This window comes from Amphiura filiformis, chromosome 20 (assembly GCF_039555335.1).
Source record: "Amphiura filiformis chromosome 20, Afil_fr2py, whole genome shotgun sequence".
Classification (NCBI taxonomy): domain Eukaryota; kingdom Metazoa; phylum Echinodermata; class Ophiuroidea; order Amphilepidida; family Amphiuridae; genus Amphiura; species Amphiura filiformis.
The window spans coordinates 62,274,560-62,294,932 of record NC_092647.1 but is presented as its reverse complement, the minus strand read 5'-3'; the positions used below and the strand labels follow the sequence as shown (position 1 = coordinate 62,294,932).

The following is a 20,373-nucleotide window of genomic DNA, read 5'->3' as shown; positions in this document are numbered from 1 at the left end:
AACCTTATCCCGTGCATAGAAGGCTGATTTGTCCATATGCTGATGACGCAACCATGTACCATGTGTAAAACGCATGTGATTTGAATCTGTCAATGCAAAATCAGCATGGTGTTTTTCTCAACTTAGACAATACACACTATATTATAGTTAAAACTTCCTTTCTGCAGTGACTTTATTAGTTTGACCGACATGATGCAGCATCATGTTTCTGTTATGATCACACATGCATTAGACATGCATGTCACATGACAAAATTGATCATTTATGAGGTCACACTAGGATCCACAACATACTCATCTATCAGGGCACAGTTCCATAACCCCAATACATTTGCATATTCATTGAATGACCTTTGAAAAATTGGGTACAAAAACTTGTACTCTGCGACTTGAGGTCAAATTTTGCACTATGTATGTTTCATTGAGGTTATTGAACTATGCCATTGGGATGAGGCCATTGTGGTCCATAGTGTCAATACACAAAGGAAGTGATAGCAATAAAGCAGACAAAGTTTATGCTTGAAACAGCTGAACTTTAGTCCATTTGACTTCCTTGAGAGAAAGTGAAGTCAGTACTTTGACAGAGTTCACATGTGTACAGATGTACCGCCTTTCATCGCCTGTGTAAACACGCCCGTTCAGGTTTGAGTGTAATACTATGCGTACCGGAGCATGCACTGATGTCACTCTCTTGAAGAAGCCAAATGGACTATACATGAGTTTGATAAAAGATATTAGAGAGCTTGTGATTTCCAAACGTAAATATCAAATTTCCATGCAACTATTCAAAATCACTCTTGTGAGACGGGGTTTTGAATAGATGCACGTTTGGAAATTGCAAGCTCTAGATATTTTGAACAAGTCTCGGTCATTACTATATTATGCAGTTGAACATAGAACACATACATTATGATATACTCATAGATAAGAGTCAGACTATTATGAAGGCAAAAATGCACCTGTGTTTTCTAAAAAAGCCTAAAATAGCTAAAATTGTGATACTCATCTCACTTCCGGTTCATTTACGAAGTTTGATTTACTTTGGTTCAATTTCTCAAAATGGGACACCCATGTCACAGCATGTTGTCATGATATGTTGGTAAATATAAGGCAAATTTGCATTTGCTAGTACATTTGATGCAAAAGTATGATTAATTTAGTTCCTAAAAATAACAATTCTAATATAATATTGAATTTGAAAGTGAGACATATTTAGTGTGATTGTCAGCCAATATTACACTTACTTTATTTGCAGTGGACATCAAAAAATGCAATACATGTGATGTTAAAAGAAAAACCAGAGAAATAGCCGTGAATAATGCAATTTCGCAAAATTCAAACCTTTTTCACGGAATGTAAGAACTTCTTGTACACATCATGAACCAAAAATGACATTAGTAAAATACTAATGCAACTCTTTTAATATTCTATCAAAACTATTTTATCAAACTAATGGTATGAATTGTGCTGTAAAAGTACAAAATTTAGCACAATTAATTTTTTGTGCTTTGCCAATTTTGTTTCCCTTGGTTTGAAATTTGTGATTATAAGTTTCCTTACTTTGATTTACACTGAAAAGGAATATATTTGTGTGCTCTTATTTTCACAGTAGAAAGTTGGAATGCGAAAAGTGCTAAAAGTAATAAAAATTTTCACTTTTACAGTACATCTTAACTCTTCTTGATGATTTTTACTTCCATTTTTAAGCAGGTGCCTAGAGTTGAAAACCAGACAAAGAGATTAAACCCAAAGAGTACCGACTCCACCATGCGTCGCTCATGGAGGACAAAATAGCGGACCACGGATCATTTCACCGTGCGCCCGGTAAACTTTAAAGTGTTTGCTTGTTTGTTTTCTGCATCTAATGCATTGTACCATCAAAACACACATGTGTATAATACACCTTTGTAATCCTCAAGCTTAAATGCAAAGTGTCATTCAATTTTGGGCTTTGTCAATAAATGTTGCTGGTACACTATTTTAGTCTACATTATATGACAAACTCAAGATGGTGGTAATTTTGAGTTGGTACTCTTTGGATCTAATCTCTATACAGTAGCTGACAGATGGATGTATGGGATTTGCACCCATGTCCTGCAGAATGCTGAAATACTGAATCACAGGTCATCAGATGAACCTGAGCACCCAATAACTTCATTTTGCCTTGTTCGTTTTTGCAGATATCACAATATTGGTATTCTAGTAATTTTCTGTCATGATGTAAATGACATATGTCTGGAGTGTGCTAAAGTGTTTATCTACTTGAAAGTGAGAGCTGGAAAATTTTACCCGGTCTGCGAATTTATGGCAAACATCTTCTTCAGTTTGTTTGCTTTAGGATGGTGAGTATCCGAACTGGACACAGTTCGATGGTTGAACGAATATAAAACACATGTCGAAAATTTAATTTTTGTTGCATTGTCTTCCTCACTTCTCCTCGCAGATATCATAATATTGGTGTGCTGGTGTTGATATTTCACGACATCACTGACATCTTTATGGAATCAGCAAAATATGCATCTACCTTAAAATTCAGGGAGGGAAGTATGTTCCCATGTGGGAACAATTAGCGAATGTCTTCTTTGCTATATTTACTGTGGTGTGGTAAGTAGCGAAAAACCTCGGCTCAATGATGTGGTTTTTTGACTGCCAGTGGGGTTTTACGCTCTATTAACGCTTGTTGTTCGTTGTTGCTTCAATCATCGCCACTCCATTTTTTACTAGTTGTTCACTGATCATATTGTAGTGCGTCATCTCCCCATAAGCGGGTACCTTTTCTTGTTCCTTACACACCTCATATTACTAAATACAACACAAAAAGAAAGTCCTCACTTATGTTACTCGTCATAAATGTAAACCTGCTCATGTTATGACAATTTAATTGACACAATCGTGTGCAGTTTCTTGTTAGCTTTAATTTGATACCACATTTGGTACCAAAAACTCTAGAATGACAAAGATTGATTCCAGACCAGTATTTGAAATTTGGTGCATTTTCCAAAGTTGCAAATCAAACGATCATGCAGTCAGAATTGATAGCATGGCCAAGGTAGCTTGCCGGCCCCTGATGACTATCCCCAGAGCCTGTACAAAGTGTGGTTTATTCAATTGTTAATTTGAAACACATGAATTGTTACAATGCAGGTATAGTGCGATCAATGTTAACTTGCAGTCATTTTGGGCTATGTCATGCAGGTATAGTGCGATCGGTGTTAACTTGCAGTCATTTTGGGCTATGTCATGTTCACACTCAGCTGTTTACCTCTGCAGCTCTGTGTGATCCTTTTAATTTGCCATTTTTAAAAATGCACCAAATGTTATATACTAGTATCAAGTTATGTCAATACAGAGCATTTGGTAGCAAGTTTGTGTACACGACTGTATGATTCAAATTATCATAACATCCGCAGGTTTAGATGAATGACCGGTTACATAACTGAGGACCTTATTTTGTGCTGTGTTTATCTTCTTTCCTGGGTTCAAGTTATATGATATTGCATGTTGCAAATGTAGAGGAAGAAAGCTTAACCATTTAAAAACTCTGGCATACACTGGTTAACTACTATCTGTTGGGGTCATTTGATAGTAAAGAAATGTTAATCTCAAAATGTGGTGTAGGTTTATTTTTGGTTTGGTAAAGTCAAGTTTGCCTTTAGAATTCCATAAATGAGAAGGCCAAGCTGCAAATATTCCCCTGAGTTTCTTCTTATTTCAGACCATGAGTTGAAATTATCTTACATGAAACAAGTTGTCACTGTGATTCAGGCCTATAAATCTGTGACAGTGCGCCTGAATCCATTTGGATTCTCGCAGGAGAATCCTTGATTTACACAAATTTAGAATTGCCTCAGTTTACGTATCTCCATTTTTGCTGTCCAAAATAATAATACTGCCCTCTATAATCAAAACATTGGTTGGTCATCTTTGTTTCACATCTTTTTACCGTACCTATCGGCCATTTTTGGTGTTTAAATACCCTCTTAAATCTACATTATTGTACAGTATATGAATGAATAATAAGTAAATTAGATCATAATTCATCCTTTTGGGGTTACTTGCTTAAAAAATGAAGTATATTATGGGTAAATTAGTCAAACCATGGTCAAAATTAGTACTTTACTTCTCAGAATTCTTTCGCAAATATCGCCGCAAAACACAAATAGCGCAAATCTACATCAAGGTTTTACGGGAATCAATTCAATGACTAAGATCATATTTTTGAGCCTGTGATTGCCATCAAAGTGGATATCAATAAAAGATATAAGAAAACTAAAAAATAATGCCACAAAAATGTAGGTGAAAATGTCCATGTTTAGTTTTCTTGCCACACTCATTTGTAACTTGAATAGCATGAATCTGAACAACAGGATCAGAATGAAAGTCGCTGTCTGGAACACAATCTATATCTACTACCTCCGTCATTGCAACATTAATATGTTCACTTTCTCTACTACTACTACTATAACTGCAGCATCTGAAACAGAATAAGATGTCTCATTACAATCACACATGTAGATCCTCTGTGTTTGGATAATACTAGTTCCATATCTTGATATTTAGCCAACAAGAGATATGGGAATGAGACTGGGTGGCTTGAAGTACAATTTGTAGTTCTAGAGCACTACTACAAGAAACACTGTCATTTGTAATTTACAATGTCTAGAGAACAAAGTTCAAGTGACAAGATATTAGTATATTCATCATCAGAACTTAAATGCATGTCAGATCCAAGCAAGTTTGATTAAAGTAACAATATATTACAAGTTAAAACCCTACAAATGAAAATGTGCTGTAATTTTAATCAAATTGCAAATATTTTCCAATACATCTCAGCACAAGCTGGTACCCATTTACACTGAAGTGAGGTGAAGTGAAGGAATCGGATTAAGTGCCTTGCCCAAAGGACACAACACATTGGCTGCGATGTGACTCAAACTGGCAACCTTATGGTTACGAGTTCGATCACTTTGCTTTGCCATTGTGCTTTTAAATAACAACAACAACTTCAACAGTAAAAATAACAAATGACAGCAACATACTCTGTGACAAAAGCAGAAACAATAACACTAACAGTGCTCAGTAACAATGATGATAATATCAACAACAGCAACAAAGTAACAACCATCCAGGATTTGAACTTGGGACCTTAAACACTTCTTCCTTTAGACTACTTTGTGTAGTCTTCTGGTGATTTTAGATACTACATAGAGAACTGATCATTATACTGCAATGATTTGGTGATAATGAAACTTATGCACAAACACAAAGGTGGTCAGCAGTAGTATACACCAGTGCTTGTACCCAATCCAAAGAAGTAAACCTGAACATAATGTGTTGATTTCTTGTATTTCCCCTCTGTTTCTCAAGTTGTAAGATAATGACCTGCAATAAGTACTTCCAACAACATGACGCTGTGGTCCAATGCTTCCAAGACCCATTGTTAGAGCCTAACAGTGGTTAAATAAGTTAAAATTGTGGAGTTGTAAGAAACAGTGAAAATACACATTGTGAGAAATTGGCACATTTGTAGGTTCTATTGACATACCCTTTAAGTGGCTTTTGTCTTCTTATGCAATGGTTTATATTCTGGTCAAGATCCATGGTTAGCCTATAATGTTGTACATCCATGATTACATGTTTGAGACACTTGCAACACATTGCTAATCGTGGTGAAATTTGGCCTGATTATTATGGTTGCACATACTATAACCAATTCAACCCATATTGGCACATTTTTTCCATCAAATCCAGGCTGCCGGTCAATCATCTGCCAGTCATGCATAGCGTGATATGTACGGTCGCCCGGTAACCTGAATTTGTTTGAAAAATGTCCCATGATGGGTTGAATCTGCTATAGCAGTATCAGTGATTAATGAGTGATCCAATGCTACAAGCTAGAATTGTAACCCATGATTGTCACAGGATCAATCGTTGCTAGTGTTATTGGGCTACTCCAGTTAAAATCCATGGGTGACTCCATTTGAAATATACACCCCCTCTGTGGAAGATTATGGTCATATGTTCAATAAGGGTAATGGATTTCACCTGGAATAGCCCATTCTTGAGTTGGTTTAAGTTGCGCCTGCTGGCAATTCGCCGTCATAGTGAATACATCATACCATGGTTACTGGTTCATGCTTGGTTTTCACACCTGTTAGCAATCCATTGACTTTGTGTTGTGATTATTTTGATCATGGTTCCAAACACAGATAGTATGAACCAGTTGACCCAGTAATGATCAATTTTGATGTCGCGCTATGACAGCGAATTCAGTCCCTACCCATCACCAAATGGTGATCAATGTGTATTCGGTTGATAGAATAAACAGAGTAACTGGATGCTGATGCACACTGTAAAGTGTGCTGAGGCTTGTGGATCAACGTCTAGGCGTTGTGCCTGTGCGTAGCGCACAATAAATCTCTGCGCTTTTTTGCGCTAATGGAACAAATGCTATTAACAACTGGCTAAATAGCAAATGACTGACTTACAGCAGGGTGAGGTTATTTGTGTCACATATCTCAAGCATTTCTTTTTTGGGGTTCGGCATTTCGCCTGTTTGGAGAACACATAGGTTTACTGCATTAGGTGCTTGGGCACAAAAAGGGGTTAACTTCAGTAGTTCACTCTTTTGCAGGGCTCTCACACAATGGGTTTCAAGTTTCATGCAATTTCACACATTTGGGCACTTTCTCACAGTCTCACACCAAGGTAATAAAATCTCACATATTGTCAAAATATTTTTCAAGAATTTTTTTTTTTTTTGGTTGCTACCCCTCTCCTACTTTTTACTTCTCGAGCACTTTGGCGACAAAAATCAAGGGTCAACAATTAACAATTTTAGTCGCAAAACAATATTTCTGTGCTGGTACACCCCTGTTCGACAATATCTCGCACCAAGCAATTCTGAAAAGTTGACTAGCTTGCTTTTGTGCACCATGCAGGTAATGCAGGTAGTCTGTGTGTGCTTGATTCAGTCGATATATTATGATGAAATTTGGCTTCCCTGCAGTTATGATGCGGTATTAGGTCAAATTATTGTAGTATGCTTTTGATGTTAATTATACGCCATTCATGTGAGCAAAGTCTGCTTCAGTAAATTTTATTTGCTTATTCTGATACAAGTTTGATAGTCAAAACATTTTTTTTTTCAATTCAGTATTTTTTCTTTTATTTGATTTTGGTTGTTCGACTTCAGTTTAGTCACAAGTATATAAAACTACATATTCTTTGAATGGAAATGAGTTGAGGTATTATATGGTAAAGTCAGATGTAAACAAAAATGTTCAGTTTTTGAAGTCATTGGTAATATGCTGGGTCCATTTGATGTGGAGAATTTTCCTTTGGCATTTCATATCAAATGCATCTGATCTGGACTCATCTTTTTCATTGAGAGTCCAACATTCAGAAGCATACTGAAGGGTAGAAAGAATTCGAACACAGACATTTTAGAATTTCATCTTGGTGTCTAAGTTGACATATTGTTCCTTCCAAACCTTCTCATGTTCTTTAAAAGCACCTGATGCTTTGCTAATCCTATGATTGAGCTCCCTAGCAATTGATCCATAGGCACTACAGTATGCTCCCAGTCTCCCAGATACCTAAAGTGATCCACAACCTTAATGAGGCTTTTATCTCCCATTGGAACTGAAAGAAGGTGCAGAGGTAGCATGACCAAGTGACATGATTTCCATTTTCTTGAAGCTTATTTTAAGTCCCAACTTTCCAGCTGTTTCATGGATGACTATATTTGTTGCTGTCATCGTGGCATCAGATTCTTTTAGAAAGGCTATGTCATCAGAATAGTCCGACAGCTTTACCTCGGGGTACCTTGAGCTTCGGAGGTAAAATTAAAAATAAGAATTTCTTTAATTAGCATTAAAGCCATAAACGATTTTATAATATGAAAGTTGTGAATTTTTTTCTGACCTGATTTTTTGGCATTTTGAAATGTATCCTAACTTCGCCTGAATGGAATCATGAATCCATTGCAACATAGAGGCCAGCATGAAATTTTCACATAGTTGGACAGACTAGACGTTTCAAATGGACAAACCATATTAAAATGTTCTGAAGAGTCTGGGGAATCTGCTGTACTGATATACATGTACATTTGAATTGATATACCTGTATTTAAGGTATCAAATGGTCATCAGCTGAAAAAGAGATGAGTTCAAGTAACTTTGAGAGAAATGGACCAAAAGAATATTAAGAAGTATGCTAATAATTTGTCTCATGTATTCCATACTGATAATTCATTTGGCTGCCTGCTTATGTGTCCGGCTATTCCAGTTGAAATCCATACACCCTCTATGTAAGACATGCCTTAATCTCCCACACAAGGGAGTGTAGATTTTAAATGGAGTCACCTATTCAAGTAGCCCCCTTTGAAATGCACATTCCCTGTGTGTTAGATTAAGGTCATGTCTTCTACAGGGAGTGTACAGGTTTCAACTGGAATAGCCGCATTTTTATACCAAATTATAAGTCTAAATTATATGCATCATGTTATATTGCCTACACATATATTGAAGCGGGTAAAATATAAGCCTATATACTAAGTCAAAATGTAGTATTTACACTCATATATATCCTGTTTGAAGTCTTAACACATAAAAAAGATGAATATATGCTATTGCAACTCTATATAACCATAGTCCTGTATTCCAATGGCTGATCTTACCAGATGTGTTAACTGCTCCCGTTTGCACAATTATATTCATATTATTATTAAAAAACAAATGGATAAGTTAAAACTGTTAATTATATTTATATTATAAATATATTATTGATAATTATCATAATGACTTATCCCACATGAAAACTAATTAATCAAAAGACTGTATTCACCTGATATTTAATTCTGTATTGGCTGAAAAAATCTAATATAACATATGAGTGTAATTAAATTAAGCATTATATGATCATGGCCATATCCCTGTACATATTTTAACAGCTGAATTTTACAGAAGCCTAAATGTATACATTAATAATCATGTTCCTATAATATTATTATGTAATTGCAATATGTCAGTATAAAGTTAATTAGCTACTTCTAACAAACAATTATTGAGAGTGATATTCATCAACTTTTCATTACTAGTATTTCTTGTAGCCTCAAAATAATCTCATAATCATGATAATAATGTAGTGTTCTTATAGTGTCATAAGCTATTCCAGTTGAAGTCCATATACCCTCTGTTCAATTCATATCTTTAATCTCTCACACAGGGGGGTGTAGATTTCAAATGAAGTCACCCATTAAGGTACATGTACCCACATTTGAAATTCACATTCCCTGTGTGGGGGATTAAGGCCATGTCTTCCATAGGGGGTGTATGGATTTCAACTAGAATAGCCCATTCAGTAACAATCATTGACTCCCATGTGGTTGACAAAATGCAAGAACAGTGTATGTGACAATGAAATACTAAGCCATCTACAATGTTCTTGCACTTTGTCGACCGTATGTAATTGTGCAATTTGTCCAAATATGACTTCATAATTGTGCCCATAAGGTTGACATATCGACAAAGAATTACCTTTGATTCGCAACACCATGTTAGCCTTTGGTAGTACACGCTGAAGCATAATTAATAAGAATGACCATCAATTGATTCGTAAATAGATTCATCAGGTTTGTAGAAAATTATATGTTGGAATTTTCATGTTATAAAAACAAATTTTTGACATTAACCTGTCAGTTTTGTATGCCATGGACGACATACTTCTAAAGAGTGATTGGTATCCCGTCATACTCTCGGTGGATGGTAACACAGTTCATGATGAGGGGTACCATTTTGGTCACATGTATGACCCTAAAGAACACATCACTCGGGAATGGAGCTGCGTTACCACCAGCAGAGAGGATGATCGGATACCACTCACTTGGAAAAAATATGTTGTCCATTGTCATCCATGACTTAACATGAAGTTCCAAAATATAAAATACATCAATTGATTTCTATGAAACAGGACTGTGATTTTATACCAACATTTGCAGTGCATTGTTAATGCTTTAACTAATCCTGAAGTCTCCTCACAGTTGAAATAAGCCTTGGGACTTCAAGATGGTTGTAGGCTTTAACAATACACTACAAATCTTCAGGATCAAGTCCCAAGTATACATATAGCTTTAGTAGTTTACAAGACACATACTCATGGATATCATGTAGCTTTTCAGTTGGTGTTTTCATCATTTTTGTTAGTTTGATTTTGATGTTTTTATGATGATGTGGACTGGTTTGTTTTTGAAGTTAGTTCTATGGTGAAGGGTATAGATTTTATGTAAACTTCATATCATCTTTTATTTGTTTATACCATCATTTTAGTTTTAATTTCAAAATTGATATCAATATGTGTACTTCATGGGAGTAGAATTCTGCAGTGTGTTAGCTTGAAACAGATCAGGTATGTTTTGAATTTTACAACAAAGATCTAGTGCAAAGTGATGGTGATCATTGACAGAACTTGAGTCCTCATTGGCTGAATTGTCAATGGAATGAGCAATAAGATTTCCAGCATCCTGTCTTATGTCATGATATTACACAGCCAATTATATGGTACCCAAAGGTACCTTAGTTGTGCCCTTTCCCCTGGTGTGCCATAGATGCCTGCCAGTGTAGTACAGACCATCAGTGCCTATGTAGTAACTCTCCCATCTTACCATGTGGTACCAAAGTAACGTATCTTTGTGTACCCCATCCTTTGTGATGACCATAGCTGCCCACCTATGAAATACAAATCCTTAGTGACAGTGCCTAAGTAGTAGCTCTCCCATCTTACCACATGGTACCGAAGTAATGTATTCTTTGTGTACCTCATCCCTTATGATGACCATAGCTGCCTATCTATGAAATACAAACCCTCAGTGCCTGTGTTGTACCTAACCTACTATCTACCCCGATTGTGTAAACCTCAGCATTGGTGCACCATGGCCTCTGCTGTGGTTAGTTATGTGATATAAATATGGCTTTGTGATCCTTCCTAATACTATTCTATAGAAACAGGTCTGGCTGAATAGGTATCACTTGACTCATGATCCATATATCTATATGATGATGGCAGTACTTGCTACCTAGTGATAAAACAGCTCTAACTGATGAAGGTTACGTTAATTGTGACCTGAGAAATACATGGGTAAGAATCACATTATTCCCAGGTCATGAAATACAAATACTCACAAGAGATTCTTGGTCAGGATACAGTTTTGTTTTGAGGTTATTGCATATTTTTTAGTTTAGAGTTTGTTGCACAATCACATTTCTACATAACGTGTATACACACCTTGTAGTGAGACACTGTTTAAAAATGCACCATTACTCCTTAGTTTTCGTTCTTAGCGCACCCTTTCCACATATCTGCTTGAAGTTCATGTGACTTGGTGCAGTAACTTATGGTAGTCTATGGTATGTAAACCTGGGATTATAATGATGTACTAGAAAGTAATGTAATGAAATAAGCTTTGTAAGATAAATGAAAACAAATTCTAGGTATCTTACATTGATATAGATCATATTTCAATGGAGGTGGACATGTAATTTCTAGTTCGAGTAGTACTTTCATGGTCCACAATAATCAAAGATCCGACATTCCGATTTTGTGATGACCCAGAATTTTCAATTGGGTCATCATAAAGAAACGGCAGTTGTCTTTGGGAGAACTTTGTGTTTTGTGATCAGTACAAGTGTTATGGTTCACATGTTGGCAACAAACACAGTAGAGTGAGCGATAAAGAAACTGAACTTAGTAGATTTCACTTATCAACCCAATTTTTTGGGTGAATATCAGTTGGGTATTGTTAACATGTGACCCGTAAAATTGGCTTAAAAATAAATAGGTGAAATTGTCACACTGTTGATCATATTTTGGTGTAAGAAAATAATAATTTGGTTGCAATTTGTCATTTTAGTGACATGTCGTTGTATGGCATTGGATGTGTCTATGTATTATAGGCCTAGGATTTTCCATACAGTCAGAAAGACATTTTTGTTGCCATATGCAATTGTTTTCTATTGTGCTTAGGCTGATTTTAATTTACCTTGTTTTAAAGCTTTTGTTTATCAATCACAATACACCGTCATTTTCAGCATAGAATGCATTGAAATAGTTTTGAAAGCTTATTTTTATATAAATTGCTAATATTTGTTCTTTTGTGAAATTTGATTTTTGCCGGCAAGCTAGCTTTCTTGAGCTACAAATACTTATGTTAATCCCTAGCTCCACTAGTGGGACAATCTTTGTCTTCATTCAATTTCTACTGTCAGGAACTTGTTGTATTTGTTTAAGATAATTGTATTAAGTAAAGATATAAGTATAAAGCCAACCTATTTCCATTCAGTATCATCTTGAACTTGTTTGCTAGATTTTGTAACTGCTCAATGATTTAAGATATCACAAATCTTCTACAAATACTTATGTTAATCCGTAGCTCCACTAGTGGGACAATCTTTGTCTTCATTCAATTTCTACTGTCAGGAACTTGTTGTATTTGTTTAAGATAATTGTATTAAGTAAAGATATAAGTATAAAGCCAACCTATTTCCATTCAGTATCATCTTGAACTTGTTTGCTAGATTTTGTAACTGCTCAATGATTTAAGATATCACAAATCTTCTGGGTTTATTTTGACATGATTTGGTCATTTTTCACAGGCATTGTTACTCAAGTATGTAATGTTTTATTAATGAAGCTTAGATCACAGAAGCGTCTTACATTGATCAAAACTGGTGATATTAAACTTAATAATAATAAAAATAAGCATTTGTAATGCGCCATCAATCTAGAGAATGTACAGTTGTAAGTAATTGTGCATAGTCTAGTAGGCATTGGGCCAAGATTTGTGGTCCAAGATGTAAACATTTACTGCTACATGATTGAATCTACATGTAAAGGAAGAGATTACAATGATTCACATGGCTGTCATCCACATGTGCACAATTCTATGTATTAGTCTGACAAATATCACCCAAATTTTCCACCAAGTGAAGCATGGGTCTGTGCTAGAAAATTGACTGATTATGCTCAATTGCTGAGCAACTTTTAGTTGATCACCACATCAGTATTTGTGGAAGTGACTGGAGTGATTGTGTTTGTCCTGCACCAAGATGTGATGTTTTGCACCGCTGGGTGCGATACCTGTAATGGTCTGCCCAGAAATCCAGTAGAAGTAGAAGTTATACACTATGTATATTTTTAGTACCATTTGCACATAATTAACACACATGAAAGGTTATATTATCACAAATCAACCTCTGCCCGGATACCCACCATTGAACTCCAGGGCTGGGAAAATATTGTATATCCAGAGAAAATATGCCAAATGTCAATCCGTAAGATAGCAACAATTCCTGTCATTTCCTACATAGGCCTATATCTTATATGGAGAAGCACAATTGTCCTTGAAATTCTAAAATTCCCTCATCCCCCCTCCCCAATTCCAACATTTCCTTAGAATGACTTCCTGGATTCCATATACCCCCCCCATGGCAGTGCTTGTTTTCATCCCCATGGCAGGATGCAGGACTAGAAAAAAATGTGTTTATCCCAGGAAGAAAGACAAATTTTCCACAAATTTTCCACTATTTGTTATGTAATTTCTTTATCTGGAAAGGCAACATTTCCATTCAAATGGTCAAATTACACATTTCGTTCCTCCATTTCAGGATGTCCCATAAGTAGGACTAGCTGTACATACTGCAAAGAGTGTAGATGCAAACATATGCCGATGTATAGCAAATACTAGGTCAGGCTGAATCTGGGCAAAAGTATATAAAATGCAAATTTGATTTTGAATATCCTGGATGGAATTGCATGAAAGGTTATGACAGAATTGAGTAAGAGATGAATTATCTTCAACATCACACGATTATTTGCAAACTATACCTCAGTAAATATGCAGAGGAGCTGCAACAAAATTAATGTTGAAATTAGCCTACTTTAATATAAAGTCATATGTGTACAAAATGTCAAGCTAGTAGTAGTGAATGATGATTAGGCTATAACTCATGTCAGCATAACATGTAGGCACTCTGTGACTGGAAACATTAATGGCATCGTATTTGAGCAGTAGAAATAGCAAGAACCATGCCGTCTACTGTGTCTAGTATTTAAATTCAGGGATGTAAATCTTCAGGAAATTTCCTGATTACAGGAAATTTTGTTTGGATCTTCCCTGTACAAAGTATAGTGAAATAAACATTTTCATGAAATGTTAAATCACTTTCAGGAAATCATGTCAGTGCTTGTTTTCATCCCTATGAATTCATTTTGTAAGCTTGGACTACATTTGTTAATTTCTATGTTATGGCTTGGAGAAGAAGTGATGTTAACGATTGCATAGACTGTAGAGAAGCATCCTTTTATGCAGCTTTTTTGTGATGGCAAACAGTGATAGAACCTTGTGATAACATTAGGAAACATATGTCTTGTGTAAGTCAAACCTATTAATTCAAACCTATTTCCTAAAGGGATATTGGTTAGCAAATGACGTTAATGAATTATTAAGCTTAATAGCTGATGTGAGTATAGCCCCACTTGTTTTTAACTGAAATTTGGTGGAAATTTTGGGATGTGATTGTTATCAGATTTGCAACCAAATTTGAAACTTGTAACCAAGTACCATGGCTTCATTATGTTTCTATTTTTATCAGGAGTAAAAATGATGAGCCCTGTTTCTTTTAGATAGAGGTGGTATCACAGGAGATTACACTTTAAAAAGAAGGTTCTCTATTTAAAATGTGGTATTTGTGCCAGATTAAGACCAAAATGGCAGAATACAATGGACAGGACTCTTCAGGAAGTATCTTTAGTAAACCATTTTAGAAATTTCAAGCCTTTGTGTTTGAAACCCTAAATGCATCATGTCGATGCACGCATTGTTACTGCTGGTTAGTGCGTTTATATCAATGTGTAAAGCGAGGATGTTGGCATCAATGTGCTTATCAATTACAACAGATTGTGGGCTTTACCAAAAAGGTTAATCGGGGATAAAATACATTGCAAAAGTTAACCCATGCCTTTCTCCCAACATTAGTGGTGTAGCTAGAGTTTGTGGTGCCTAGGGTATGGAATGGCACCCTCATGAAACCAATTGTGCACAGAGCAAAAATTTGCACAAATAGTACTAAGTTGGTTATAATCAAGTTGAATTTCCGTTTTAAAATTTTGACTTTCACCGCTTGGAAGGGGGTTACAGAATCCATTTGGGGGTGTTGAATTGGTCAATTTGGGGTGCCTAGGGCACATGCACTCTCTTTCCTCTAGCTATGCCACTGCTCGACATTATCAGTCTCAACCATTTCCCTAGTAAATTAGTAATTCACAAGTATCGTATTTAAACACATACATGCATCATTAGTCTTTAATATATGTATCAAATATGTATCTTTAATCAAGTTGTGAACTCGACATATCTAACCCAGTTTCGCATATCATGAAGCTTTAATTCTAAACAGTACATGAATTCTATCTATCTATCTTGCGGACGCATCCGAGAAAGAGTTTACATGAATTAATGAATATTAATATATAAAGTAGTATTGAAACATACAATGTATTGACATTTAGAATTAGCTGTGTTTGATGTAATTAGCATTCCTTCTAGTTGATGCCCTGGTGGACTTGGCTTGCCACTATTTAAGCACCTGCAAGTAAATGCGCTTATGCATGAAATTTTATCCAAAATCTTCTTAAATCACATGATACAGGTGTGGATAGCAAGTAATGACTGCAACAATTATTTTGCATTTCCTACATGTAGATATTCTGAATTGTAACATGGTTTTGATTTGTTAATATCGAGATTGACTCTAATAACATAGTACATTAAAATACCACTTGACACAACTTGCTTACGTCTACCAGGGCACTAATTATATCAGATATAGTCAATTCATTATACTTACTGTGTAGAGATACATTAGAGAAATACCAGGGTAAAAATGGAAACACCAAGGGACCTCTTTTTCCAAGGCACCAAGACAAGCATTTTCAATGCATTTTGACAGCATTTTGACAGCTGCTAAAAATTAATAAGTAATGGCAGGAGGGAGCAGTGTCTTGAATCCTTCCTGTCAGTGAGTCAGGACCCCCTCCTCTTTATGCCCCAACAAAAAAAAAAAAGAGGTGGTAGTCAATACAAGTATCTCATGTCCAGATTTTGCCCGCTGAGACACATGTTATCCTTTCCTACCATGCCTGAATGATTCCTTAAATCCAACCGCCCTATATAATAATAGAAATGTCATATTCCTTAATCCATTGTGAATAACTACACACTATCATCAGCATTTCAGTACATATACTCCAACAAATAAGATTTGTAAGTCATATTAATAGGTATATAGTACCAATATACTTGTATAATTAATATTATAAAATCCCTGCTCAATTTCCTAGTTTGATATGCGATAAAGTTCGTTATTTTTGTACTGGATATAAACGTACAGGCAGCAATTATGTAATGCATGCTTTTCAAATGAAATGCAATGCCTGACTTCAAAAATATTTTGGATCTTAACAGAATTTATTTTGGAACTAACATTCAAGTTCAATGTTCAGTTAGGCATGGGATTAAAATTGTTTTCATTATATTTAAATTGGGTTTATACTAAGATTTGTAATGTTTGCAACTTCTGTGCAGAAATCAGACATTCTTCAATAACCCTCTTGCAGTGATTTTAGATCAAGCTATCAATCATTTGATCAATCATTCAAATCAATCAAGTCAAGCATCCAATCATCCATTGCTATTTAGCTACTGCCAAGTGTGAAGTGATATTAGTGTCATGATGCAAGGATGTGATTGGCCGATTTGAATAGAATTAGCAGGGCAATTGTTCCGCAAACAAGAGCCTGTGATTGATGTGGTGATCAAGAGGATCATATTTCACAATGACCAAGGGTTTAGGAGACTTAGCTGTTAAGGGGGGGTTGCAGGGGGTCTCAAAGAAGTTTTGTTTTTGCACAGTAGTGTTTTGCAACTTCATTGAAATTATGCTCTGGTTTTTACTGCAATACTTAAGTGATCGGATAGCGACGTTTTCACATATTTTGTATGGGACTAAGAGATCATCAGACGAATCAAATTGCATTTTGAATAAGAGGAATGTCATTCTAATATCAAATACTTTGGATTTTTAGAAATTTGCGATAAAATACACAAAATTGTTTGATATCAGAAGGATTATCCACATATTCAGAATGCAATTTGATATGTCTGATGTGCTCTTAGGTCGCACAAAAAATACTGTGCGCACCTTGCTATCCGATTCCTTAACCAAGCATGGTGCATTATTAATCAATGCAGACGGCAACATATTGTACACTCTTAACAATTTACCGCAAAAAATACGTATATAGTAAATATCTTAGATGTTATGAAGTTATCTTATATACTACTTATTAACTACATAAGAAAAAATTACTTTTGTATGTTTATTTTATGATAAAGACAATACTTTATGGACCGTATGTAAGTACACATTCTTTTGTAAACTCAACTGTTTGTTGAACAAGACTTGTGGATGATATTGTTTTATTTGTAGGTTAAAATATTCACTTGTAGGTTTGTATTGAAGGGTTTACAATTTTGGATTTTGACTTTCCAGAAGGTTTCATATTGATAACGGGGGATGTTAAGTGCGATCAACTTATTGTCTATTAGTATTAATCTCAAATGTGGAGAAGAGTTCCTGGAAAATTTTGTTGGAAAACAAAGGCAATGTTGTGTATTTTGTATTAAGCATCCATATTTTGAGGTTGAATCTTAAGCTGTCTGATATTAGTGGATTGGAAGGTTGAAATGAGACATGCACTGGAAAATGCCTACACTTAATTTCAGTGAAGAACAGCACTTCTTTTGCCTTTTTAGCACATAAACACAGAAGATGGGTTTTGATTGCCTAATTCATCGTCACACCAGTGGCGTTGCACGGGTCATCATATGGGGGGCACCGACCATGATTGGGGGCACCAGGTCTGATTTGGGGCACAAGCCAGTTTTTGGCAATTTTTTCCTATGGGTAAGCTTCAAAATAACCAGGCACCCAGGAGCCATTTACCCAGGAGCTATTTACCCAATGGTCATAACATTTTGGCTCCTGGTCCACACCAAAATCATATGAACCAGGCTCTACATTTTTTTTAAATAGAGCTTTGTAGTTTAAGCAGGTTTTGTATTTAATGTGTACAATTGAAATTTAAATGACTCTTAGCTCTTTAAAAGTTGCTCCTGGTTCACTAGATAATCTCGAGACCAGGAGCTGCTTTTACCAAATGTGTGGCTCCTGGTCCAGATCTGCTTATTTTGAGGCTTTGTTTGGTGCTCATGAAGGGAACACGATACCTTGCCTGTGTCACTCATTAACAGGGTGCGTGTGTCAGTCAGAGCAAGAAAGGACCGTTCTTCTCAGGAAGCTAGTGTAATGCATTCTATTATCTTTTATAATGAAGTTATTGAGATGGATGGATGCATTGATTCCATGGATGGATGACCATTGAAGGAGAACCATGTGTTTCTATTGAATCCAGTCTGAATCCTGACCCAAATCCTCACCTAGATCTTACCCCAGAATCCCATCCCTAATCCTTACTTCTAACCATAACAAACCCAGCCCGAACCCTGATCCAAATCCTCACCTAGATCTTACCCCAGAATCCCATCCCTAATCCTTACTTCTAACCATAACAAACCCAGCCCGAACCCTGATCCAAATCCTCACCTAGATCTTACCCCAGAATCCCATCCCTAATCCTTACTTCTAACCATAACAAACCCAGCCCGAACCCTGATCCAAATCCTCACCTAGATCTTACCCCAGAATCCCATCCCTAATCCTTACTTCTAACCATAACAAACCCAGCCCGAACCCTGATCCAAATCCTCACCTAGATCTTACCCCAGAATCCCATCCCTAATCCTTACTTCTAACCATAACAAACCCAGCCCGAACCCTGATCCAAATCCTCACCTAGATCTTACCCCAGAATCCCATCCCTAATCCTTACTTCTAACCATAACAAACCCAGCCCGAACCCTGATCCAAATCCTCACCTAGATCTTACCCCAGAATCCCATCCCTAATCCTTACTTCTAACCATAACAAACCCAGCCCGAACCCTGATCCAAATCCTCACCTAGATCTTACCCCAGAATCCCATCCCTAATCCTTACTTCTAACCATAACAAACCCAGCCGAACCCTGATCCAAATCCTCACCTAGATCTTACCCCAGAATCCCATCCCTAATCCTTACTTCTAACCATAACAAACCCAGCCCGAACCCTGATCCAAATCCTCACCTAGATCTTACCCCAGAATCCCATCCCTAATCCTTACTTCTAACCATAACAAACCCAGCCCGAACCCTGATCCAAATCCTCACCTAGATCTTACCCCAGAATCCCATCCCTAATCCTTACTTCTAACCATAACAAACCCAGCCCGAACCCTGATCCAAATCCTCACCTAGATCTTACCCCAGAATCCCATCCCTAATCCTTACTTCTAACCATAACAAACCCTGATCCAAATCCTCACCTAGATCTTACCCCAGAATCCCATCCCTAATCCTTACTTCTAACCATAACAAACCCAGCCCGAACCCTGATCCAAATCCTCACCTAGATCTTACCCCAGAATCCCATCCCTAATCCTTACTTCTAACCATAACAAACCCAGCCCGAACCCTGATCCAAATCCTCACCTAGATCTTACCCCAGAATCCCATCCCTAATCCATACTTCTAACCATAACAAACCCAGCCCGAACCCTGATCCAAATCCTCACCTAGATCTTACCCCAGAATCCCATCCCTAATCCTTACTTCTAACCATAACAAACCCAGCCCGAACCCTGATCCAAATCCTCACCTAGATCTTACCCCAGAATCCCATCCCTAATCCTTACTTCTAACCATAACAAACCCAGCCCGAACCCTGATCCAAATCCTCACCTAGATCTTACCCCAGAATCCCATCCCTAATCCTTACTTCTAACCATAACAAACCCACCCCAAACCCTGATCCAAATCCTCACCTAGATCCTACCCCAGAATCCCATCCCTAATCCTTATTTCTAACCATAACCTTACAGCACATTTGATAGAGAGCATGGTTCTTGATTTTGATCTGTGTTTCTGATGGAGATGAATATTATTTTGATGACAATGCTGAGAGAAGATGTGACTTAGAGAAAGCTGCTGAGCAATTTTATTCTACACTATAGTTCAGAATGCACACATATCCCCTGACACGGATTACTCTGATGGCATATTGGATCTAAAAAGTAGATCTGGAGAGTCTAGAACCTACTGTTGTTCACATCACTTTTAGAGAGGAAATAATGTACCACCGACTTGTTACAACATGCACACAG

General features: G+C 36.6%; 1 protein-coding gene across 1 annotated transcript in view; it reads left to right on the top strand.

The window, feature by feature from the left end:
* LOC140142523 (ceramide synthase 1-like) overlaps positions 1 to 20,373 on the top strand; it is an 88,433-nt gene that overhangs the window by 52,343 nt on the left and 15,717 nt on the right. Inside the window, exon 4 of the mRNA XM_072164517.1 lies at positions 2,180 to 2,341. Coding sequence (XP_072020618.1) covers positions 2,180 to 2,341 — 162 coding nt within the window. The remainder of the gene's footprint in view (positions 1 to 2,179; positions 2,342 to 20,373) is intronic.